The sequence below is a fragment of the Microcebus murinus genome, chromosome 1 (genome assembly GCF_040939455.1).
Source record: "Microcebus murinus isolate Inina chromosome 1, M.murinus_Inina_mat1.0, whole genome shotgun sequence".
NCBI lineage: Eukaryota > Metazoa > Chordata > Mammalia > Primates > Cheirogaleidae > Microcebus > Microcebus murinus.
In genome coordinates this window covers 111,509,265-111,536,833 of record NC_134104.1, presented here as the reverse complement: position 1 = coordinate 111,536,833, position 27,569 = coordinate 111,509,265, and the positions used below count along the sequence as shown (strand labels likewise).

Sequence of the window (27,569 nt, the reverse complement as noted above, 5' to 3'; positions counted from 1 at the left end):
GGTTCTTTCCCATCTGGAACCTCTTCTCTCAGCTTAAGACAAATAGCTTTGCTGTTCATCTTTTCTCCTCTTCTGGGAACTCTGCTTCTCAGTGTACAGTCAGAAGTACACCGCCTTTCAGCTATGAAGGTAGATATCCACTGTCATGTTGCTTGCAATTTGGGTTGGTTGGTCCTCTTACCCCTGAGAGAGTATTCAGGTGCAAGCATCAGTGAACTAGATTAGGTAATCTTCAGCCCCCATCCCCTGGATGGAGCATTTGAGTCCTGGGGTACCAGACAAGACCAGGCTAGCAAACTTGTCCTCAAGATTCCCTGAGTTCAGGCTCTGGCTATGATAGTGAAGGGTAGAATGATCACCTGGTCAGGAAGAATGTTCAGGCAAGAGAAGGGCAGATGCACTGTGAGCCTGCAACAAGAGGGGCAGACCCCTCTTGAGGTTAGCAGAGGCTGATAGCTGTGTGGTACACCAACTGCTTGCACCCCCCTCTCTTCATAGTGACAGTGTTCTCTTTCTTTTAGGGGCAGAAACTGCCCAGATGCCAGCTCACAACCTGGCCAAGCTGCAGCATAAGTGGTGTAGACATCTCAACGTGCTGTGTGCAACACTACCAGATTGGTTGTGGGCTGTGGCCCAAATGCTCTAGTGGGGGAGGTGTAGTTGTGCCAGAGGATGATAGGTTCCTTCCAGAAGGGGCAGCTAATTGAGGGAGAGGACTGCGAGCCCTGCCCTTCCTCAGCAGAGGTGGTAGTTTTTGCTCGGATGCAGGTGGTGGGCAAGCCAAGTGTGTGAGTTCTAATAGCAATGACAGGATGATTCTGGTAGGTGATGCCAATGGCTACAGTGTGGGGACACCACTTACAGGCCCAAGCATGCAGCTCTCAGGCTATCCTACTCTCAGCAACATTAGTACCAAAGCATTGCTCAGAAATGGTAGAGGAGTGGATGAGTCCTGCTCTTTGCCCAGGATCCCTAGGCACAGAAAGCATGCCACCAGTATGGTCACAGTCACCACTGATGGCCTCAGTGAAGCAACCCCTTGGCTCATGTACTCTGGTTTCTCCTGGAAACAGCAGCAGTGACTGGGCCTGCAGTGGTGTGTGGACGTGGGGAGGATTCCTATTCTCTACCCATGATCTGGAACATAGAGGCTGCTCTGCCAGTGAGAGGAGAATTCACTCTCTGCTGGTGAGGCAGGAAAGTATGCAGTTTAGTTTCCTTTGTCTCCAGAGCTGCCTTTTTGCCATGTTGCACCACCCTTTTCCTGTGAGATAGTACTCCCTGTGGGCTAGAGCACTGGAGACCCCAAAACACCCTTGTTCTAATCAGTGCTGTGGCACTGAAGCCCTCTAGATATACACTGGGGAATGTCAGAGGGACTCCCATTATGTGGAGACACAGGAGCTGTGATTCCTAAGGGAGGATAGGATGCAGTCCCAAGATGGCATGTTCTCACAGTGGTGTACTTCCAGAGCCACCCAGGACTGGGGTGGTGAGTGAGTGACCCAGCAGGAGTTCCCAGTCCAGTACTGTATCTAAGAAGTCTTCAGCAACTCAAGTTTCTTCTGTCTTATTCTACTATTCATGATTTCCACTCCCAAGATCAGCTCATGGTCCAAGAAAGATGTTCTGGTACTAACTATCCTGACATTGGATTCCACATGAAGGAGAAAAGAATCAGTGAAAGGCAAAAGATATGTGTCAATTATCTTTTAAAGAAATTACCACATTTCACTTATGATGGGCCAGAATTTTGTCATGTCTCTACATCTAGTTGCAAGGAAATATTTTGTTTATTCAAGGTTTCACTGCAAATCTGTGAAATTAGAAGCTATAACATTAGGGAAAAAAGACAGTACAGACTTGAGAAGACAAGTGCACCTCTACCACAATTACCCCCTACTCCTCACATTTCTGTGTAGAGATAGTGGCATTATAGAACACTCCTGACCATTCTGATTCCCATTTATTTGCTTCAAGGAGAAGGAATGTTATTCAATTGGATAGCTACATACAGAAGACTGAAACAGGATCTGCACCTCTCACCACTCACAAAAATTCACAATGTATAACATAAAATTATAAGAATTCTAGAAGAAAACATTGGAAAAACTCATATAGACATTGGCCTAGGCAAAGAATTTATGAAGTAAACCCCAAAGACAAACACAGCAACAACAAAAATTAACAATTGGAACTTGATTAAATTAAAAGGCTCCTGTACAGCCAAGGAAACAATTGATAGAGCGAACAGACGATCTACAGAATGGGAGAAAATGTTTTCATGCTATATATCTGATAAAAGGTTGACAACCAGAATTTTTAAAGAACTCAAACAAATAAGCAAGAAAAAAATTAAAGAACCCCATAAAAAGACATGAACAGAAGCTTTTCAAAAGAAGATAGATATTTAGCCAGGCATGGTGGTGCATGCCTGTAGTCCCAACTACCCAGGAGGCTGAGGCAGGAGGATCTCTTAAGCCCAGGAGTTTGAGGTTGCTGTGATCTAGGCTGACACCACAGCACTCTAGCCTAGGCAAGAGAGTGAGACTCTGTCTCAAAAAAAAAAAAAAGATAAAGAAGATTGACTGATGGCCAATAAACATATGAAAAAAAAATGCTCATAATCTCTAATCATCAGGGAAATGCAAATCAAAACTACAAAGAGATATCATCTAACTTCAATGAGAATGGCTTTTATCAAAAAGTCCCAAAACAACAAATGTTGGCATGGATGTATAGAGAAGGGAACACTTATACACTGCTAGTAGGACTGCAAACTAGTCCAACCTCTATGAAAATAGTATGGAGATACCTCAAGGAACTAAAAGTAGACCTACCATTTGGTCCAGCAATCCCACTACTGGGTATTTACCCAAAGGAAAAAGTCATTTTATCAAAAAGACACGTGCACTCAAATGTTTATTGCAGCACAATTCACAATCGCAAAGACGTGGAAACAACCCAAGTGCCCATCAATACATGAGTGGATTAATAAAATGTGGAATATGTATACTATGGAGGACTGCTCAGCCATAAAAAAAGGTAAACTAGAAATGTTTGTAACAATCTGAATGAAACTAGAGACCATTCTTCTAAGTGAAGTATTGCAAGAATGGAAAAACAAATGACACATGTATTCTCTATTAAATATCTCATGTTTTAAAAAGAGAGAGAGAAAAAGAAACTGGGCATGAGTAATTCAGTTCCTTCTTTTTGTGTCTCTCTGGGGAAGCAGTTTGTCTGCAGGGGGCATATATTCCTAGCTCCCCCATGGGGCAAGTTTTATAGTGGCAAACCTCCACCCGTGACCCCTTTGTTTTTTAACCTCTGCCTGAGACAGGGAAGGTAACTCTAACTCTACGTTATTCTGTAAACCTATTACTGTCAGAGAATATAGACAGCCTTATAAGAATGAAGATGATTTTTGTTTTCTTCCTGTGTCTATCTCTTAATGGAATTGATTATCAAAGTAATCTCTCAAAACACAAGCTATAAACATAGTCTCCTTTTGAAAGTTATAGAATTATCGGTGAATAAAACGGCAAAATCTCTCCCTGATTTGCATGCCCTGGCAGATCCTGTGACCATGTCTCAAACAAATAGCATGAACATTTCATAAGCAGAAACACATAACACATTTTAGGGAGCTAAATAGACCCTGAGAATGGCCAAGAATAATCTTCATAACTGTCATCTGAATTGCCAGACCTATAAATAAAATATTCTCACATTCCCAGCCATGTTGTCTATTCCATGTCATCTGTCAGGTCAACAGGAAGGCTAGGTTACATCTGGGCAAAGTTGTGTTTGTTGTTAATTAGCCATATTTCCCTTCCCCTGTTCAGGTTATGGCTCGATGCTGTCCGTGCTCATCTAACAAATTGAACTAACAATTACGTTTGTTCAAAGCAGGAAAATCTATCAGTTAACAGCTTGTCACAGAAAAAAAATCTACATATTTTAATAAAATATACATATTTTAATACAGAAATTGAATTCAGTTGTGAGCGGGGACTGCAGAAGGTGCAGTTGTATCAATGTATGAATGGTTGCATATGAACGGAGATTACCTATGACATAAATGTTTTAAATGTTTTTGTTGTTACTGTTTTATAACATAATTTAGTTTCTTCTTTATATTTGAAAGACTTCTGTGAAATTAAACTGGTTTATTGAGTTAAAATCTAGGAGTATGTGCTTAAAAATGATTTTGAACATTAGAATAATTTGAAACTGGGTTTTATTTTTATTGCCTAAAATATCAATGTTATAAAAAATATTTCATTCAATTTTTAAATCTCTGCTGAATTTTTGGTGTGATGGCAAGGAAACTCAAATAAAAGCAGAGATCTGTACTTTTAGTTCTGAGTATATTACTAATTAATTACCAGTGAGTATTTGGACAAATGATCTGGGCTTCTTCCAGTTTCTACACTTTTATATTAGACTGTAGAGCAAATAATCCTTGATGCTCCCTTCCAATTTCAAAATCTATGGATTATATTCATTAAAATGAATAGATTAGTACTGATAAATTCTTAGAGGAAAAACACTGAGCAGCCTTAAATAGAGAAATCCTTGAGCTGATGCTGCCCCCTGTTGTAGATTGTTTTATTCAGTTTTCTGATGTGGTTCTGGGTGCAGAGGGCAGCAAAACTAGACAAATATTTTGTCACTCTAAATACTCTAATTGCTTCTCCTAATGGTACCCTCAATTTGCCTATTTCTGCAAAATCAAGAGTTTTAAAAATGATCTAATTTCTAACTGTGTTTACTTTTACATGTTGTAATGATAAAAACTCAAATTATGTTTAATGACTGTTAACTAGGACAATTTGAGCAAACATGTTTTTAAAATGGTTTATGAAAATGATCTTACAATTTTTCTAAACAAATATGCCCAAGACTGGATTGCAGTAAAGCTAGTGCCATTTCAAATGCATGTCTTTTACCTAAAAACAGAAATATTAAACATATTTTAAGAGAATTTAGAAACACAATAATGTGATGATAGAAAGGTAATATATGTCATCTCAAATAGAAAATAAAGATTTAGCTGTAAATTAGCTGAATTAGATTTAGCTGTAAATTAAATTATCTAATGAATAGTAACACTTTGTGAGTTCCAAAATATTTATATTAAAGCATTTTCTCCTGAAAATTTCATTCTAAAGACTGTGTTCAGTTTTTAGAAACAGGTCCCTCCCATTGCTGGCAATGTTGCACCTAGATAATCTTAAAACCTTCCTGCTAAAGGACACCTGGAGTCTAGCTGCAGTAAAACCAAAAGCTATTTGAATATAAAATGTAACTTCTACGAGAGTAATAGATTTTTAAAATTTTTATTTCAGCATATTATGTAGGTACAAATGTTTAGGTTACATATATTGCTTTTGCCCCACCCAAGTCAGAGCTTCAAGCGTGTCCATCCCCCAGAAGGTGTGCGCCGCACTCTTTAGGTGTGTATTTACTCATCCCCTCCTCCTCTCTTTCACCTGCCCTACACCCGATGAATGTTACTACTATGTGCACATACATGTTCATTAGTTAATACCAATTTGATGATGAGTACATGTAGTGCTTGTTTATCCATTCTTGTCATATTTCACTTAGTAGAATGGGCTCCAGCTCTATCCAGGATAATGCAAGAAGTACTAGATCACCATTGTTTTGGTGGCTGAGTAGAACTCCATGGTATACATATACCACATTTTATTAATCCACTCATGTATTGATGAGCATTTGGGTTGTTTCCACATCTTTGCAATTGTGAATTGTGCTGCTATAAATATTTGAGTGCAGATGTCTTTTTTATAGAATGTCTTTTTTTCCTTTGGATAGATGGTCAGTAAGGGGATTGCTGGATCAAATGGTAGTTCTACTTGTAGCTCTTTGAGTATCTCCATATTACTTTCCACAGAGGTTGTACTAGTATCTGAGTGTCCCTATCTCTCTGCATTGATGCCAACATTTATTGTTTTGGGACTTTTTGATAAAAGCCATTCTCGAGGGAGTTAAGTGATATCTCATTATAGTTTTGATTTGTATTCACTGATGATTAGAGATGTTGAGCATTTTTTCATATGTTTCTTGGCCATTACTCTGCCTTCTTTTGAAAAGTTTCTCTTCATGTCCTTTGCCCTCTTTTTAATGGGGTTTGATTTTTCCTTGCTGATTTTCCTGAGTTCTATATAGATTCTAGTTATCCACCCTTTATCAGATGTGTAGCGTGCGAATATTGTCTCCCATTCTGAAGGTTGTCTGCTCTTGTGATAGTTTCCTTGACTACACAGAAGCTTTAAAATTAAATCAAATCTTGAACGTTCAGGAAAAAAAAGAAAACTGAAAACTAGCCAGATGCCCCAATAGGGGCAAGATACTGTACCCTGGAATCTCTCTGGTTATTGTATACTTGAACTAAATTTAACATCTAGTTGGTTGGAAAACTCGGTGAGTGAATCCGAGAACCTGCTTTAGTGTATAATTTCTGGAAATATGGTTACTTAGAAAAATTGTTTTAAAATGCATCCTTCACTGAGAGTTACAAATCCTAGCAGCTTTCCTCTATGATATACAGACACTAAAATTATACTTGAAATTTAAATCCATCTTTTAAAAGTGGATTAGAAATAAGCATTTATAAATAACTTGGTTATATAAGAAAACTAATTACTACTAAGCAACATGACTGCAATGACTTTAATAGTATTAAATTTATATAAGAAAGCAAGGGCCCTGTAAAACCTAATAATTAATAAAAAAATTACTTTAAAATTCCTTTGGGAAAAAAGTATTCAAAGACTCAATTATAAGTCAAAAATTAAACAGTACTTTACTATTAACCATGTCATATTTATTTAAAAGCCACAAGCAATATAAGAAAGCATGAAAACACAAAATTCAGAGAATAACACGTGTTTGTTTTTTTCATCAATTTTGCACAATAAAATGCCACTAAGAAATAGAGAAATTATAATGTAAATTGTATTATTAAAATATGGCACATGATATTATTTTTTTAAGAAAGAGAAATTGTAACTGTAGGAGACAGGAGACACATTAATACCACAAAACTTTAAACAGAATTTTTAAATGTCACATGCTGACATTTTATGCTGAATATATACATGCGTATATTGACCATTATGCATCAAATCTTGGAATATAGAGATTTAGGCAAGTAAAAATAAAAAGTTTATATAGATAAACTTTCTGAATACTGTCTGTCTGTTTTTTCTATATTAAATATCACATATCATTATAGGAAATGCATATGTCTATTAAAGATTGCAATTGCATTTTCAAATGTAAGGCAATTAATATTTTAGAAAGCAGCTTTTACACTTTTTTGATAAAAGCTAGTAGCAGCATATAAAAATGAACATTACAAGAAACTGAGTAAAACAACTTTACCATGAAAAAATGAGTATAATTTAAAATTGGAGCACCTTCATTTCATTTTAAAAAGAACTGTGGACTAAAGCTCTTAGAATAACCCTACCTAAGAACACTGAGTCTTTCTTTATGTAATAAAGAGCAGATGAAGAATACATCCCATTCTACATACGAGGTGTTGTTTCTTAATAAACCTGATCAATTTTACACAATGAAATGCCACTAGGAAATATAGAAATAATAATGCAAATTGTATTATAAAAATATGGTACAGGTATTATTTTTTAAAGAAAGAGAATTTTTAAGTGTAAGAAACATCTTACACACACACAGGAAAAATAAAGTTATGAAAAAAGATCTATTTTAAACATTAGCTATCAGTAGCCAAACAACTGAATTTGATATTAGTTCATGGACACAGTCCGTGTCCAGGTAGGAAGCTAAGGTGAATAAAGGCAAGTTAATCACAGTGTATTCACTTGTACACTATGCTTTTAATTAATTAGTACAAACAAGTACAATGATACTTCATTCTTGGTCTTATATAATGTTTACTGATAAGCTTTGGATCTCAGAGAAGTATCATATTTGCTGTGTTTTGTTACTTTGTATAAATACACATTTATTTATCATGTAGATAAAAAGCAGCAAAGCAGTATTAATCACATCAGAATTTGTGGCTTTTGCTTTTATAAACTGCTACACAAAATGTCACATTTCAAAATTTAAAAACATAACTCCAATTCTTGTCATTAGAACAGTACGGTGACTACCAGAGATCTTCTTGAAAGAAAAAAACAATTATGTCTTCTTTATCATACAAAATGAGACACACATGTACAATATACAATCTAAGAGATTCAGTCATACATATTTTATATATAAGGCATCCGTGACCAAGGGAGGTTATGTGTTAAATGTATAAATGTATTAAATGTAAGCTTCTTATAAAGACACTAATATCTCTAATCTGCTCAGAGATCTTCATTGGCTGTGGCTCTGGTCAGCTCCTTTCCTGATAGTCTGATCCTGCCTTCATGTATAGGCAGCTCCTGACTGTGCATGCCAGTAAATTAGGGAACAGGCATGGGAAATATAAACCTTAAGATTAAAACAAATACATGTCTTATTTTGTAATAAAATCAAATTTCCCAGTGAACCTTTTATAAATTTTGTAGAGTAAGGTTTTGATACATGTGCACAAGTAAACTTTCCTTATACAATGAAACATATTTCTGTCTGCTTTCCTTTTTGTTTTTAAAGATGAAGAGTATCATTCTTTTCACATGGAATCAAGTTTGTCTTCAGTAAAAGGACATGATGGAGAGGTGAGATAGGAGAGGATTAAAGATAGACGACATGTTATTTTATCCCAACAAAGATGGCTCTAAAGAGCCCACTATCTTACTACCTATTAATGTGAGAGCTTAGGGATTCATTTTCCCATATTTCATGTTTACAGTGTTTTAAGTGTTTATATTATTTTAAGTAGGAGTCATAGGCTTTTAGGATGAACTGCTAGTCTACCAAGTGAACAAAAACACATGTTTAGATTGTATTCTTTCTTGGATTCAAACTCTTAGCCTACCTGTCAAAGTTAATACTCAATAACAAAAATCTGCAAAGCAGAAATACACTTGCAAATAATTGAGGATTGACTGTAAATCTATACTAACTTTCTAATTATTATTTATTAACCATCATTGACTATTTGCTGCCTCCCACTCTGGTGATGAAGGCTGTGGTGGAGATCTTTCATTATTTGCATCATCCTTCTCTGGTTGTTGTGGAGATCTTTCAAAATACATGAAGTCCTGAAATTGGAAAAAGAATGTTATCTATCTCTCTATCTACATAAATTGGGTGCAATCCATACAATAATATCCTTTATAATGTATGAGGGGGACCTCACAATCCAGTTAAAAACAATGATATCTAATGGATCTTTTTGAAGATAATTTAATGTGAAGAGCAGCAATTACAAACTTGAAACCGTTGGCTATTTTCAGTACCAATTAACTACATTTCATCATTAACAGGAGGAAAAACTTGACAATCTAAGGATGGTACAACACCAAGGTATACAATGAGAGAAAGGCAGTAAGAAAGATGGAAAAGGATATCGGGTTTAGAGTTATGTCATTAGGAAATCACAGGACAGGCATTTTTAAGCAATGAGAATGAGAGATGCAGTGACAGCAATTACACCCATTGGATGCCTATTATCTTCTAAGCACTCTCCTGGCCATTATAGTCATATTATAATCAATATTCATAACCCTGAAAAATATATTTTCATCTTCATTTTACAGATGAGGAAACTGAGGCTTACAAGTGTTAAACATTTTGCAAAACATGTAACTAGTAAGTAGCACAGACAGAAGTTGACCTAGTTTCAAAGATTATTCCCTTTCTACTGTACTTTCTACTGTACTTACTGCTTCTCATCAGAAAGAATAACTCCCTTAGGATAACTAAAAAAATAAAAAAGACTTACAATGAGGAAGCAAGCTCCAAAAATCATGGCTTTCATCTTCACATCCAGATCCAATGGGAAGTGAATGTCAAAGTGGTCAGCATCTTCCATTGCTGATATCAAACCATTCCACTTCCTAATAATACTGCCGATGTTGGATACATCATCGAGGGATTTGACCTAGAATGACAATAATGTGACTTTATGTGATGGAAAGGTATTAGAGTACATGTTTTAGTCTTCTACTTAGAAGCAGTCGACACTGAGACAGTAGGAAAAGAATATGGTAATTATTTTTTCAATGAGAAAATAATATAGTAATTATTGAGAAAATTATAGGCAAGAAGGGTTAAGTTCCTCTGCAACTGGGAAATATCTTATGATTCTCAGGCTATTGCTCTTTCTTCATCTTCGAATGAGTAATAAGGGGACTTTATCAGAGGAGGTATGGTTTGAATTGATTACTACATTCTTCTCCATATAGCAAAGGTAGGAATTAGGGATTGGGTGGGGTTTACTTTCAATCTAGCGAAACCTATGAGTAATGCAGGGAGGTATGGAACAGTGCACTTCACATCACTCAACATCTAGTGGGCCAAATCTACCCTGTCTCCTTAACATACCAAAGGGCATCATTTTCTGTAATAAAAGGGGGACCCTGACACTTGCTACAGGGAAAACATTCAAATAACTTTTACCTGTGGTCACTTGACAATGGAAATGATCACACACAGTTTACCCTGGCAATTTGGCTTATTTATATTGGTCTTTGAATAAATAGTTGATGATTAATGACATAGTGATATAAAATAAGAACTAAGAAAAGTTTATTGGGTATCATAGGAAACATTCAAATAAGCAATTTTAGTAGATGATGACTCTTACTGAAATTGCAAGGCATTCAGAAAGTACTGTTTAAGAAGCCCAGGAACTACTTCTAGGCATTTCCTTTGTCAGATTCACAGGATGATAAGCAATCACTTTGTAGCCACTGAGATAAAGGCAAAACAAAAGGATTTTTCTCTTTCTTGAGAAAATGTTACAATATAACCTATTATAAGTTACCCATGTTATCAGTGTTATCCTATTTCTTGAGGATGCTAATAGATTTCTATCAGACACATACACAATTTACATAACTTTAGGAGTGCTCTATATGTTCTGTGTTATGTTAGGCACTTGTATTACACAGAACCTATATTCCCATCCTAGAAATCTCTGGAAAAAAACTGTTAGTTAAATAAAGCCAAGAATTTAATAACTCAATTAAGTCAGACTATTTACTCTCAGACAGTTTAATGTTTTAAATGGCTTCTTTTTATTTTTATCAAGCACTCAAAAAATAAGGAATTCACATTTTGGAAAACATTAAGCAATCCACAAACAATAATTATAAAATCTTTTGATGACACTGGTTAAGTAATTCTTTGCTCAGCCTTATTCATTTACATGAAAAAATGTCTAAGACCATATTGTTCCAAGGTCTGTTAGTATGTGGAAGAAAAAAATAACAGAAACATTGTTTTTACATATGTTCACCTCAAAAACAGAATCTGAACCACATCCATAGGTTGAGCATGGCCCACGCACTCTCAACACACTTTCTTTCTTCTCATTTTGGATGCTGTAAACTGCCCTGCACAAATTCCAGTGTTCCGCAACAAAGCCAAGGGTGACACCAGGAGGACACTGCACCTCCAGCTGCAAGTAAGTAGTGACAGAAGTTAGGATGCTACATGCACATGTATACACACACATGCAGATACACCATGTAGCTGTGTTTGTATCAAGGACTAAGGAAAATATTGCTAAGAGAGAACATCTTTCATTTTACCCAAACCATTCGTCTTAGGACTATATTTCAGTGAGCAGTCTCAAGGTATAAGGTCATATTTCTTTTAAGATAAAGGGCAGGCTAAATTACAGCTGGTTATAAAATAGCCAGTTGTCCAAGCTCAGTGTCCCTAGGTGCACATTATATTTTTTAGTAAAATCCCAAAATGAAGCTTCTATTGACTATTTCTCTGGAGTCACATGTACTTTCCTAGGAATTTCGGGAAAGGATTACATAGGACATGGGGCAGGACTACACAGCTTCATGAACTGTCAACTCAATATGTTATTGCTCATGTATATAAATTCCCACCTATATACAAACATAAGATTTGATATCTTCCTAGAACTGATAGCTCATATAATTTTAAACCTCAGAGATAAAAATCAAAATTGTATAGAAATAAATTACTTAAAAAAATTCATACCATGATATGTTTACTCTTCACACATAAAAAGGGATAAACTACTGATATATCTGGAACAACTTGTATGAATCTCAAGGTAATTAAACAGGGTGAAAAAACCTAATCCTGAAAAGTTACATATATGATTCTGTTTATATAACATTCTTGAAATGACAAAATTATAGAGATGGAGAACAGACTAGCGATTGCCAGGGGTTCGAGGAGGGGGATAAGTGGGTGTGGTATTAAAAGGGAATGATGATGGAACTGTTTGGTATTTGTATTATGGTGGTAGATATAGGGATCTGTACAGCTGGTAAAACTGCATAAACTAAATGTACATACACACACAAGTAAAACTGAAGAAGTTAAAAACAACCTACATAAAGTTATGGGACAAAAGTTTCATAAATTGGGCTAAGTTTGCAATATTGATCTTTTTTACTCTATCCTGGCTTCCTATAATCTCACAAGGCTATATTTATAGGCTTTGATTAAAAATCCCAATCACAAATATGAAGAAAAATGCCTATGATATCCAAAAGGATTAAGGCTAAGAGGTGGAGATTGACTTCAAATATGAGGCTATTATTACAAAAGCAATAATGACAAAACAGTAACATATCTGAAAACAATAGATACTCAAATATTTATTGAGTACTATACTATTTGCCAGGCACTGTGCTATGGAATTGACTTCATCCTTGAAACGATCATCCTGTCAGATAGGTACTAACAATCTCTCTATTTTACAGGTAAATAAATTAAGGCACAGAGAGGATTGTAAATAAATTGATATTTAGTAAACACTGTTGTTTAACATAATGTAGCATTCAAATATCCCAGTAATCCTATAAGATATCATTGTGCCCAATTTATGAATAAGAACAGTAAGGCTCAAAAAGGTTAAATGTATTGTCCAAATTTAGTAGGTGGCATATCTAGAATTCAAACTCTGGTTGACCTCTCTCTAAAGCTCTTACTCGAGAGGGGAGGGGGGCATGGGCAATATAAGTAACCTTAACACTTGTACCCCCATAATACGCTAAAATAAAAAAATAAATAAAACTGCTTTTCTTTTCCTGTAGGAAACAACTTTCCTAGAACTGCACAGATAATAAAACAGTAACCAAACTGTAACTCAGCACATCTGCAGTCTAGTTCCAGCACTGTCCTCTGCCAAGTGTGACACCCTCTCAGGCACTTAATCTTTTTGAGCCACTCTTTCTTTATCTGTAGAAAGATGTGGGTTGGAATGGGTAACGTTAAGGTATCTAAAGTCCCTTCCAAATCTAAACGTATATGTTTATGTTTAGCATTTTCTGATATTATATGCAGATATATTTAGATAATTGTATATGACTACCATCCAACTCATAAATTTCGAATTCAGTAGACAAAACTGATAAAAGAGAGATCATTGCCTAAACAAGCCTATTTCAGGCTTGACCCACCACCCAGCGTGTGAAGAATATGAACTCACAAGAAAAGCCCTCTGTGATTTTCCTTAGGTGAGACAATTTGGCTCCCTCCCTCCCCACTAACTTCTTCCATTCTGACTGGCAAGGCCAGGGAAAAATCCCTCCTGTGTAGTTTTGAAAGGAGCACATGTGCTGTGAAGAGTTGGATCAGAAACAAACAATGATTAAACTTCCATTCTCTGACCTCTTGCCTGGCCCAGTGGCAACAGAAGCAACAGCAGGTGCATCTGAAAGGTCTCTGCATTGTCATGATTTCTCGGCCCATACAGTCAGTGACACGGAGGACAAAGGGCCTTAGTGTCCGATAAGAATTCCTGGTAAAGTCATCTGTGTCTTCGGTTACGATGTAAACCATTTGGTCTGAGTTGTTTTTAATGTCATATCTATTATTAGTTTCAAAATTTGTTATCACTATAAAATAAAATAAGAATGTCGTCTGAACTTAGAACCAATTAAAATGGCCCTCAAGAAGTCCTTGTTTAGTATTTCTTAGGGGTTTAAAGCAAAATAACTTTTAAAATTTTCAAGGGAAATATATACAATTGATTAGAACATCCAAAAATCCATGTGCTTTATAAGTATTTAAATAATTTGGGAAATGCAAAACATTTCTTTTATTAAGAAGTTCATTGTAAATTCATTTTTAAAACTTTTCCACACAAAAGCAAAGATTTAAACAATATAATTGGAGTATCTGAATTTAGAAAACTTCAATTATAAAATCATTTAAATGAAATTACACATTGGACCTTTAATTAATCTGCTCACGAAATATGCTGAGATGATGAGGATCATTACTATTTGCAAATAAAAAAACAAACTAAGAAAAGTCAAAGGCCTTACTGTTGTGGCCAAATGAACATGTACAGCTAGTACAGTAAGGGTCAATAATCTTGAAAGGCTGAACTGAGAACAGGCATGATTTTTGACCGTGATATTTTCTTCTTACTTCCAAAGCAAGGGCACTGAACTAGAATTCAGCAGATTTAGATTCTATATCCAGCTCTGGCACTGATGACTTGAATGTGGTTTAACTTCTATTTCCAGCTCTAGCACTGATTAGCTGACAGTGGTGCTCCTAGGTAACTAATTTAGTACCTTAGCTCATTCTTTTACTCATATATGAAAGATGGATAAAGAGCAGAAATAATGGGTAAAGGATGGGGGTTTACCAAATTAAATGAATGCCCTTTTCAAGTCCAAGAGCTTTTGATTACATGATTTATAGATAAATAAAATTATACATAATAATTTGCTTCATTATTTTCTTGAAGACAAAACTTATGGGCCATAGTTGTTTTTTTTTCCTCTTTGAACCACTGGAAATGATCAATATAAAGAAAGAAGTAGATATTAGATAATGCAAATTTCTACCTGTTTAAAATACTGTTGAACATTATACGTACTTTCTATTGGCTCAAAATGCTGAAGAACATGTATGTTGTCCAACTGTTGGGATAGAACAAAGTAATTAGAAGAGAGAAATAACAGAAGTAAAACAAACTAGCATTAGAAAAGAAGCTGATGAGATAGATACCAAACGTATCAATTGATATCAAAATATCTTTATGAAGGTGAATAGAGTCAAAAAAGTTTATCAAGGAAAGTTAGCTTATCTGCATCTGATCATATGGGTATTAGTAGAGCTGCCCCATAAGGAAAACACTTTCCTCCAGTTCCACTTTAACAGTTGTCCAATATATCAGAGAAACATCTACTTGCTATAGTAATAGCATCTAGAAGAAGCTATGCTTACGTAGATTGTTCCTAAATCAGTCCCTACTCACCCATTTCTCTGACATACTATCCTTAGATTGGAAGTGCTTAGGAAGCTCAGAACAATTTAATGTGGGTCAACTGAAGAGAAGGAAATTCTCTCCATGACTTAGGGAGAACAAAGAGGCCAGGGTGAATATCACATGTACTGTCCAATTTTATATTATTTCAGAAGTACCTCTGGAGGAGGTTAACACACCGACTGTGCTATTAATACCAGGGTCTTCCCCAAGTGCACACTTTAATAAGGGGAGGGTCCATGAGGGCAAGAGTATGTGAATAGAATTAAGGGAAGGAAGAGGAGACATTACTTAGGTAGTAACACATAAAAAGAGAGGTTGGCAATACCATTAGAGAAACTTCTATCTTTACTTAGGAATGACTCTAAAGATGGACAGTTTGATGAGCCCATCGTCTATTATATGTGAGAACATGCTGGCAGAAGTGAAAAAGCCTCTTTGAAGACACACTGATATTATTCATATAATTTTAGATTATTAATATTTAGGCCATTAGACCTTCCTAATCCCTGGGCCCAGAATAATGCCTGAAATGCCATATTTCACCAAATATTGGTTGAATATATCAATTAATAAAAATATATGAATGTGGTGATAAATAAAATTAAAAAAAACTAAACATAAATGTTTTGTGGTATGATTAATAACTGGAGGGGACAGAAAGGACATAATCATGCTTAATTAAAAACCTTTTCCTATATGGAACATGATTGGGTAAGGGTGTTGAAACATGTCTTATAAAATATCAAACATTGCTCCTAAAATGGTTTATAGTCCTTTTTAATAGTCTAGGATATTAACATATAGAACTAAAAAGTAAAAATATTCACTGCACACTCCTGAGATATTGCAGGTTCAGTTCCAGACTGCTGCAATAAAGCAAATATTGCAATAAAGTGAGTAACACAAACTTTTTGCTTCCTGATTGAATATAAAAGTTATGTTTACCCTATACTGTAGTGTGTTAAGTGTGCAATCTTATGTCTAAAAAAATACCTTAATTAAAAATACTTTATTGATAAAAAATGCTAACAATCACCTGAGCTTTCAGCTAGTCATAATCCTTTTGCTGGTGGAGGGTCTTGCATGGCTATTAATGGCTGCTGGCTGGTCAGGGTGATGGTTGCTGAAAGCTGGGGTGATTGTGTCAATTTCTTAAATAAGAAAACAGCTTATGACTTTGATTGATTCTTCCTTCTACCAAAGAAGTCCCTGAAGCACGTGATTCTATTTGATAGCATTTTGCCTACTATAGAATTAATAGAACTTCTTTCAAAATTGGAAGCAATCCTCTTAAATCCTGCTGCTATTTTATCAACTACATTCATGTATTAATAATATTCTAAATTCTTTGTTGTCATTTAAACAGTGTTCACAGTATCTCCACCAGTAGATTCCATCTCAATAAACCACTTTCTGCTCATCGATAAGAAGCAACTGCTCATCCATTAAAGTTTTATCTTGAGATTGAATCAATTTACTCACATCTTCAGGCCCTACTTCTAATTCTAGTTCTCTTGATATCTCCAACAGATCTTTATCCACTGAAATCTTGAATCTCTCAAAGTCATTTATGAGGGCTGGAATCAACTTCTTCCAAACTCCTGTTCATGTTAATATTTTGACCTCCTTCCATGAATCATGAATGTTCTTATTGGCATCCAGAGGGTGGATCCCTTCCAGGAGGTTGTTAAGTTACTTTGGTCAGATTCATCAGAGAAATAACCATCTATGGCAGCTATAACCTTAAAAAATGTATTCTTTAAACAGTAAGACTTGAAAATTGAAATTACTCCTTGATCTATGGGCTGAAGAATTGATATTGTGTTACTAGGCATGAAGACAACATTAATCTCCTTGTATAGCTCCCTCAGAGCTCTTGAGTAACCAAGTGCATTATCAGCAAGTAATTAATGACATTTTGCAAGGTTTTTTTTTTTTACCAATAGGTCTCAACAGTGGACTTAACGTATTCAAAAAACCATGTTTTCAAACAAAAGTGCTGTCATCTCAGCTTTGTTGTTCCATTTATAGATCACAGATTAAATTAAGCATAATTCTGTATGTCCTAGAATTTTTGGAATGCCAAATGAGCATTGGTTTCAATTTAAACTTACTGGCTACATTAGCCAATAACAAGGGAGTCAGCCTGTTCTTTGAAGCTTTGAAGCCATGCCTTGATTTCTCCTCTTTAGCTGTGAAAGTCCCTGGTGGCATCTTTTTCCAATAGAAGGCTGTTTTGTCTACATCAAAACTCTGTGGTTTAGTGTAGCCACCTTTATCAAGTTATCCAGAAGATCTAGCTAAGATAACTTGCTGCAACTTCTACAACAGCACTTGCTGCATTTTTATGTTAAGGAGGTGACTTCTTTCATTACAACTCATGAACCAATCTCTGCTAGCTTTAAACTTATCTTCTGCAGCTTCCTCACTTCTACCAGCCTTCATAGAACTTACGAAAGTTGCTCCATATTAAGTTTGGCTTTAAGGAAATGTTGTGGCTGTTTTGCTCTTCTATCCAGACCACTAAAACTTTCTGCATGTCAGCAATAAGATGTTTCTACTTTATCATTTGTGTGTTAACTGGAGTAATAGAACTTTTAAGTTTTCAAAAAATCTGGATGTCCTGGTGGCTCCAGAATACCCACATAGATGGAAATTAGAGAGTCATTGTGCTATTGAAGGGGGTTTCTGGAACCTGGCCTGAAGTCATATCCTTGCTAGGTCCCTTATTTTTATTTGTATTGTATATTTTTGAGGGTGGCAAGAATGACTAAGGAAAATAATGGGTGGGGAAGAAAAGCAATAAGATAAGGTATTCAGTAATTCTCCTGCTGTCTTGTGTTTTTTTTTAAAGTTGGTTTACTTGATGTTAAATCTTTACTTCTAAGCAAATGATGCAATCAGCATCCATGAGAGCATTTTTTCTATTCCTGTTCCTATTTCTCTAGTTTCCTTCAAGAAAACATCTTGAATGCCTTAAAACTCAACACAAATCCTTATGAAAACCAAATTCATCCCACTAAAAACATCCCTATACTCTTTGCTCCCCCTTCAAACTTCTGACATTAGTATTAGCATGCTTACAGTTTCACAAACTAGGCATTTCTCATCACTGATTCATCTCTTTTATTAACTTTGGCCTGTTTTCTCTTCTGAGATCCCCATGGTCATACTTCATAAGAACATAATGGGTATGTGCATGGAGTACCTGAGCTAAGTATTCCAGACCAGGAGGGCAGTTTGGTACTGGAGGTGGCCCTGGCATCCATGTTATTAGAGCCTGCTGATTTGGCACAGGATATTTGCCAGGCTGATACTGCGTAATATGGGTACCACCAGTTGGCGGGCCGAAGGGGAAGATACTGGGCTGCTGTGGACTGTAGTATCCCATAGGCAAGCCTCCTGGGTAACCTGCAGGTGGAGGGACAGCTGGTCCAGGCGGCCCTGGGTTCAAAACAAATAAAAGTGTTATATAGTCTTAACACTATGATATATTGTAAATTAACATGACTTTTTATATTAAGATGAAATGGATCATATAATACGCACTTGAAAATGACAAGTTTTTCCATTTTTTGAGTGTTTGCCATATACCAACAATGTATTAAGAAGATTTATTTACATTTTAATTCACTTAATCCTCTTAAATATTTTGAAATAATCATTCCCAGTTCAGAGGTACAAAATAAGGTCTAAAACATTAAGTAACATGTTAGCCTCTCAATGCATTAAGTTCTTTCTTTGGAGATAATATACTTACTTCATTATGTTGTAGTGAGATTAGTACAAGGCCTAGCATATAATTACTATTGTAAATTTTTGTTATCATATTTATTGTTATTATTTACTATCACAAAAGCAGTAATGTCTATTTTACATCAAAAAAGTGTTTTTAATGACTATTTTGAGCTGCCTTTGATTCAATCACTTTTATATGTCATCATCATCAAGTTCTTAGACGGGTCCTCAATCCTGACATCTCTTAGATTCAATTTCTTAAGCATGTTGTCTTAGTAGTTTGGACTGCTATAAAAAAAATACCACAGACCAAGTGGCTTAAAAAAAAGAAAAAAACCAAAAAGACCCACAATCACTTTCTTACAGTTCTGAGCAGTCCAAGATCAAATGCTAGTATGTTCGAACGGTGAGAATTCTCTTCCTGGTTTGAAGACAGCCATCTTTTGGCTGTATCCTCACACAATGGAGAGACAGATTATCTCTCTCATGTCTCTTCTTATAATGGTACTAATTCCATCATAAGGGGTCCATCTAATTACCCCTGAAAGGACCCACCTCCAAATACCAACACATTGAGGATTAGGGCTTCAATATATGAATTTCAGAGGATATAAACATTCATGGCACTTAACCGTGGTACTCAACCCTCCACTATTTCTCCCCACTCCACCTCCAGAGATCTTAAGAGTTTTGCTTTTGTCATCAGAAACCAATCAGGGTATCTGGATTTTTAAAAATAGACACAATATTTTATAATGTTTTAAGAATCAAACTCATAATAATGCATTTGCATACAACAATTAATTGTTGACTTTAGGATTTCTTTTTTTATCAAGGTCTCTTAAGATAAGCAGTGGTAACTTTGAATTTCACAATGATATTTTTGAAATTCAAGGAATTTCCAGCAGTAGATATGAGAATGCCTATGTTGCTGAGATATAGAGATGGACACTAGCTATCAAGAGTTTTATGAATAATTTAATATTTTCATTTTTATTTTCCTTTCCAGGTTTTTAAAATTCATTAATTAAAATGTGCAAACAACAGGGCCCTTGTCGTCTACCAAGAGATATGCAAATGACTCTAAATTATTCCTAAGGTTTTATAGCCCTAACTGAAATCCTGTCAGTGGAAGAGCCACAAGAAGCCCACAAGCACTTTTCCCTGAACTGCCAGCAAGGTTAGACTCTTATAAAGAAAAGTTGTCCTCCTCTAACAGAGATTTTAAGAAAGAATGTCCTGTGGAAAGTCTTGATGTTGAAAACAAAAGTAAGTTATGTAAGTCAAGACATTTCACATTAATTTATCAATATACAGTCGTTTTTTAGCATTCATGGGCGATTAGTCCCAGGACCTCCATGGATACCAAACTATGCCAGTGTTCACACCGCTTATATAAAAATGGTGTAGTATTTGCATATAAGCTATACACAGATTTCCAAGTACTTAAATCATCTCTAGTTTAATTATAATACCTAATACAATGAAAATTCTGTGTAAATAGTTGTCATATTGCTTTTTATATCCATTATTTTTATTATTGTTTTTAATTATTTTTACCTGAATATTTTCAATCCATGGTTAATTGAATCTATGGATGTGGAGCCCACAGATACAGAGGGACAACTATAGATCTACTTTAGTTAAAAGCAAATAAAACTTTACATTAGCAAAGAATCCTAGGTAAGACCGCACCTGCAGAATCTGCTGAAGCTTTGGTGGCTAGACATGAGAGGAGTTTGAAAAAAAATGGAACTAGATTTTCTAGACTTCAAAGGCAGATGTTTAAATTTTCTACTTTCAAATGTAGGCAAAAATAATTTGAAAACGTTTTTTTCTTAAATTGTGATTCAACATATCAAGTGCTTAAAAATAATCTAGAGTTCTTAATAAAATTGCAAATTCCTGAGCCCCATTCTAATCTATGGAATAAGAATCTATAAGGCAAAATATAGGAAGAAAAACATCTTATTTCACTGCTTCTTTTTAAAAATATACTATTCAGTAGTTTTTTAGTATATTCTCAAAGTTGCACAGCCATCACCACAATCTAAATCCAGAAGTTTCATTATACCACAAAAACACACATATCCATTAGCAGACATTCCTTCCTCCCCACAGTCCCTGGAAATCAGTGCCTAATCTAGATATTTAATATAAATGAAATAGCTATAAATGAAAGGTTAAATGAATAGTATTTAACCTTTATATATGGTTTCTTTCTCTTAACATGTTTTCAAGGATCCTGTATGTTATAGCACATATGTACTTCATTCCTTTTTATGGCTGAATAATATTCTATTGCATAGCTATATCACATTTTATCTATCTTTTAATCAGCTGGTAGATATTTGGGGTGTTTTCACCCTTGGCTATTATAAATAATATTGCTGTGGTCATCCATTTATGAGTTTTGGTGTGGGCATATATTTTCAATTCTTTATGTAGGAGTGAAATTAGCTGAGGTATTCAGTACCTCCATGTTTAACTTTTGGGGGAACTGCCAAATTGTTTTCCAGTGTGGCTTCACCATTTTATAATCCTACCTGCTGTGTGTATAAGAGTTCTACTTTCCTATCTCCTCCACCAATATTTGTTATTGTCTGTCTTTTATTTTAGTCATCTTAATGGGTCTGCGGTGGTACCTTACTGTGATTTTGACTTGCATTTTCCTGATGACTACTAATGTTGAGTATCTTTTCATATGCTTATTGGCCATTTGTATAGCCTCTTTGGAGAAATAGCTATATAAATCCTTTGCCCACTTTTAAACTGTATAATTTGTCTTTTTATTGTTACCTTGTAAATGTTTTTTTATGTATTCAAAATAAAGTCCCTTGCCAGATAAATTGTTTGCAAGTATTTTCTCTCATTTTGTAGGTTGTCTTTTCTTTTTCTTGATAGTGTCTTTTGACACACCAAAATTTTAAATCTTTATGTGTTCTAATTTATCTCATTTTTCCTTTGGTTGCTCATGCTTTATATATCATATCTAAGAAACTATTGCCTAATCCAAGGTCATGAATAATTATACCTATATATTCTAAAAGTCTTAGAGTTTTCACTTTTGCATGTAGGTCTTTGATCCATTTTGAGTTCATTTTTGAATCTAGTGTGTGACAGGTTACAAATTCATTCTTTTGTATGTTGACATTTATTCATATCAGCACATTTGTTGTAAAGACTATTCTTTCCACATTGAATTATTTTGTCACTCCTGTTGAAAATCAATTGGCTACAGGTGTTTTATTTCAGGACTCTGAATTTTATCACACTGGTCCACATGTCTAACCCATGCCAGTGCTCACTATATGGTATTGACTATTGTAGCTTTGCAGTAAATTTGGAAATTGGGATGTGAGTCCCAATTTGAACCTTGAATTTTTTTTTTTTTTTTTTTTTTTTTTTGAGACAGAGTCTCGCTTTGTTGCCCAGGCTAGAGTGAGTGCCGTGGCGTCAGCCTGGCTCACAGCAACCTCAAACTCCTGGGTTCGAGCGATCCTTCTGCCTCAGCCTCCCGGGTAGCTGGGACTACAGGCATGCGCCACCATGCCCGGCTAATTTTTTTATATATATATCAGTTGGCCAATTAATTTCTTTCTATTTATAGTAGAGACGGGGTCTCGCTCTTGCTCAGGCTGGTTTCGAACTCCTGACCTTGAGCAATCCGCCCGCCTCGGCCTCCCAAGAGCTAGGATTACAGGCGTGAGCCACAGCGCCCGGCCAACCTTGAAATTTTTTTTCAAGGTTGTTTGGGCTATTCTATGTTCTTTACATTTCCATATGTATTTGAGGGTCAGCTTATCAATTGCTTTATGTATATGTATATATAACCTACAAAAAATTGGTAAGCTGGAACTGATCAATGAATTTAGTAAAGTCTCAGGATACAAAATCAATGCACAGAAATCAGAGGCATTCATATACACCAACAATGATCTAATTGAGAACCAAATCAAAGACTCAATACCCTTCACAATAGCAACAAAGAAATTAAAGTACCTAGGAATATACTTAACCAAGGATGTAAAAGACCTCTACAGGGAGAACTATGAAACACTAAGGAAGGAAATAGCAGAGGATGTAAACAGATGGAAATCCATACCATGCTCGTGGATCGGCAGACTCAACATCATCAAAATGTCTATACTACCCAAACTGATCTACAGATTCAATGCAATACCTATTAAAATTCCATCAGCATTCTTCACAGATATAGAAAAAATAATTTTACGCTTCATATGGAACCAAAGAAGACCCCGAATATCAAAAGCAATTCTAGGCAACAAAAACAAAATGGGAGGCATTAATATTCCAGATATCAAACTATACTACAAAGCTGTAGCAATTAAATCAATATGGTATTGGCACAAAAATAGGAATATGGACCAGTGGAACAGATGTGAGACAAAACATACGCTGGGGAAAAGAATCCCTTTTCAATAAATGGTGCTGGGAAAACTGGATAGCCACCTGTAGAAGGCTAAAACAGGACCCACACCTTTCACCTCTCACAAAAATAAACTCACACTGGATAACAGACTTAAACCTAAGGTATGAAACTATTAGAATTCTAGAGGAAAAAGTTGGAAACACTCTCCTAGACATCGGCCTAGGCAAAGAGTTTATGAAGAAGTCCCCAAAGGCAATCACAGCAGCAACAAAAATAAATAAATGGGACATGATCAAACTACAAAGCTTCTGCACAGCCAAAGAAATAGTCATGAAAGTACACAGACAACCTACAGAATGGGAGAAAATGTTTGCATCCTATGCATCCGATAAGGGACTGATAACTAGAATATACTTAGAACTCACGAAAATCAGGAAGAAAAAATCAAATAACCCCATTAAAAAGTGGGCAAAGGACTTGAACAGAAACTTTTCTAAGGAAGACAGAAGAATGGCCAACAAACATATGAAAAAATGCTCAACATCTCTAATCATCAGGGAAATGCAAATCAAAACCACAATGAGATATCGCTTAACTCCAGTGAGAATGGCCTTTATCAAAAAGTCTCCAAACAATAAATGCTGGCGTGGATGCGGAGAGAGAGGAACACTCCTACACTGCTGGTGGGACTGCAAACTAGTTCAACCTCTGTGGAAAGCAATATGGAGATACCTTAAAGCGATACAAGTGAATCTACCATTTGATCCAGCAATCCCATTGCTGGGCATCTAGCCAAAAGATCCAATGACACTCTACAAAAAAGACACCTGCACTCGAATGTTTATAGCAGCACAATTCATAATTGCAAGGCTGTGGAAACAGCCCAAGTGCCCATCAATCCAAGAATGGATTAATAAACTGTGGTATATGTATACCATGGAGTACTATTCAGCTCTAAGAAACAATGGTGACATAGCACATCTTATATTTTCCTGGTTAGAGCTGGAAACCATACTATTAAGTGAAGTTTCCCAAGAATGGAAAAACAAGCACCACATATACTCACCAGCAAATTGGTATTAACTGAACAGCACCTAAGTGGTCACATAGGTACTACAGTAATAGGGTATTGGGCCGGTGGGAGGGGGAGGGGGGCGGGTATATACATATATAATGAGTGAGATGTGCACCATCTGGGGGATGGTCATGCTGGAGACTCAGACTTTTGGGGGGAGGGGGGGAATGGGCATTTATTGAAACCTTAAAATCTGTACCCCCATAATATGCTGAAATAAAAATAAAATAAAATAAAATAAAAATTGGTAAGAATTGACGTGACTCTGTAATCAATTTGAGGAGTATTGCCATTTAACAATATTTACTTTTCAAATCTGTGAAATACTTTTCCATTTATTTAAGTCTTAATTTCTTTCAACAATGTTTTTCAATATGCAAGTCTTATACTTCCATTATTAAATTTATTCCTGAGTATTTTATCATTTTTGTTGTCATGTATGTGGAATTGTGCCTTTGTTTTTTTTCAGATTGTTCATTGATAGTGTGTAGAAATACAATTGGATTTTTGTATATTGATCTTGTATACTACCACATCACTGAAGTCATTTATTGGTGCTTCATGTGTGTGTATATGTGTAAGTGTATTTCTTAGGATATATATATATATATATATATATATATATATATATATGATTCTGTCATCTGCATATAAAGATAGTTTTGCTTCTTCCTTTTAATCTGAATGTCTTTTATTAATAGTTCTTTTCCTTGAGTAATTACCCTGGCTAGAACTTCTAGTACAATACAGAACAGAAGTGACAAGAGAAGATATGCTGTCTTGTCCTTGATCTTAGAGGGAATGAATGCTTTCAATCTTTACTATTAAATATGTTATCTGTAGGTTTTTTATAGAACCATTTTATCAGATTGAGGAAGTTCTATTCCAACTCTAGTTTGTTAAGTGTTTTTATCATGAAAGATGTTGGGTTTTATCAAATGCTTTTTCTGTATCTATTGATGTGATCATGTGGTTTTTGTCCTATATTCTATTAATATGGTATACACACTGATTGATTTTGATATGATAAACCAATCTTTCATCCTTGGGGTAAATCCCACTTTGTCATGGTGTATAATCCTTTCTAATATTGCTGGATTTTGTTTGCTAATAGTCTGTTGAGCATAGATTCATTTATATTTATTAGAGATATTCATCTGTAGTTTTTTTGTGATTATCTTACTTTGAAATTTGGGTAATACTTGCCTCATAAAATAACCTGGGAAGAGTTTACTATTCTCAAGTTTTTGGAAGAGTTTGTAAAGAATTAGTATTTAAATATTCATGAAGCATTTGGTAGAATTCTTTAGTGAAGCCATCTGGGCCTGGGCTTTATTTGTAGGAATTTTTAAAATAATAATTCAATCTTTTTACTTATGATGTAAGTCTATTCAGGTTTTCTGTTTCTTCTTGAGTCAATTTTAATAGTTTGTGTCTTTCTAGGAATTTGTCCATTTCATCTAGGTTTCGTAATTTGTTGGCATAAAATTGATTACATTATTCCTTTAAGATACTTCTTCATTTCTATAAGGTTGATAGAAATGGACTTACATTCATTCCTGATTTTATTATTTGAGTCATTTTTCTTTTCTTGGTCAGTCTGACTTAAGTTTTCTTAATTTTGTTGATCTTTTCAAAGGACCAACTTTTGGTTTTGTTGATTTTGTCTATTGTTCTTTTTTTATCTATTTCATTTACTTCTGCTTTCATCTTTATTATTTCTAACTGTTTGCTTTAGTTTTCTTTCTTAAGGTTCAATGTTGGATAACTGATTGGAGATCTTTCTTATTTTTTAATGTAGGCATGTACAGCTATTAAGTTCCCTCTATGTACTGCTTTAGCTACATCTTATAAGTTTTGGTATATTGTGTTTTGTTTTCATTCATTTCAAAGCATTTTCTAATTTCCCTTATGATTTCTTTTTGCCTCTATACTCATTTAAAAATCTGTTGTTTAATTTCCTCATATTAGTAAATTTCCCAAATTTCTTTCTGTTATTATTGATTTCTAATTTTGTTCTATCATGGTAGGAGAATATACTCTTATGTGATTCCAATTTATTAAAATTTATTGAGGCTTGTTTTATGGACTAACAATAACTCTGGAGAATGTCCTAGGTGAGCTCAAGAAGATTGTATTGTGCCGTTATATGGCAGAGTGCTTTATTATGTCTAGTGTCTGAGGTAGAATGTCTATTATGTCTAGTTTGGTTTATAATGTTGTTCAAGCCTTCTATTTCCTTCCTGATCTTCTACTTGGTTGTGCTATCCATTATTTTAAGTGGAATATTGCAGTCTCCAACTATTATATGTTATATTATCTATTTCATCTTTAAGTTGTATCAGTTTGCTTCATATATTTTGGAGCTCTGTGTTTATGTGTATATATGTATATAATTGTTCCTTCTTCTTGATGCATTGACATTTTTGTTATTATAAAATTTCCTTTATCTCTGGTAACAATTTTTGTCTCACTATATTTTATCTGATGTTTGTATAGTTATTTCATTAATCCTTATTAACCACTAAGTTTGAGAAATACTGATCTCATACACAGTGTTTTACAAACTGATGATATAGTTGTGAGCTTTAAAATGAATTTAATAGTTCAAACTTTAATTTTTACAAATAAAATGACCTAGGCTGGGTGTAGTAACTCAAGCCTATAATCTTAGCATTTTGGGAGGCCGAGGCAGGAGGATCACTTGAGGCCAGGAGTTTGATACCAGCCTGAGTAACATAGTAAGACCCCATTTCTACAAAAAATACAAAAATTAGCCAAGTATAGTAGTATTATGTGCCTATAGTCTCAGCTACTCTAGAGGCTAGGATAGGAGGATCACTTGAGCCCAGGATTTTGAAGTTGCAATGAGCTATGATGATGCCACTACATTCTAGCCTGGACAACAAAGTGAAACCCTGTTTCAAAATAAACAAAAAAACAAACAAATAAAAATAAATACATGAAAA

The 27,569-nt window shown here is 35.0% G+C and overlaps 1 protein-coding gene across 3 annotated transcripts in view; it reads right to left on the bottom strand.

Moving 5' to 3' along the window:
• Positions 1 to 6,818: 6,818 nt before the first annotated feature.
• Positions 6,819 to 27,569, bottom strand: part of PLSCR4 (phospholipid scramblase 4) — a 45,056-nt gene continuing 24,305 nt past the window's right edge. For all 3 annotated transcript variants that reach the window (XM_012762403.3, XM_012762404.3, XM_012762406.3), the window contains 6 exons: positions 18,603 to 18,838; positions 15,002 to 15,044; positions 13,780 to 14,006; positions 11,414 to 11,575; positions 9,896 to 10,054; positions 6,819 to 9,212 (listed from right to left, as the gene is read on the bottom strand). In XM_012762403.3, the coding sequence (XP_012617857.1) occupies positions 9,099 to 9,212; positions 9,896 to 10,054; positions 11,414 to 11,575; positions 13,780 to 14,006; positions 15,002 to 15,044; positions 18,603 to 18,838 (941 nt within the window). In that variant the 3' untranslated portion in view covers positions 6,819 to 9,098. The remainder of the gene's footprint in view (positions 9,213 to 9,895; positions 10,055 to 11,413; positions 11,576 to 13,779; positions 14,007 to 15,001; positions 15,045 to 18,602; positions 18,839 to 27,569) is intronic.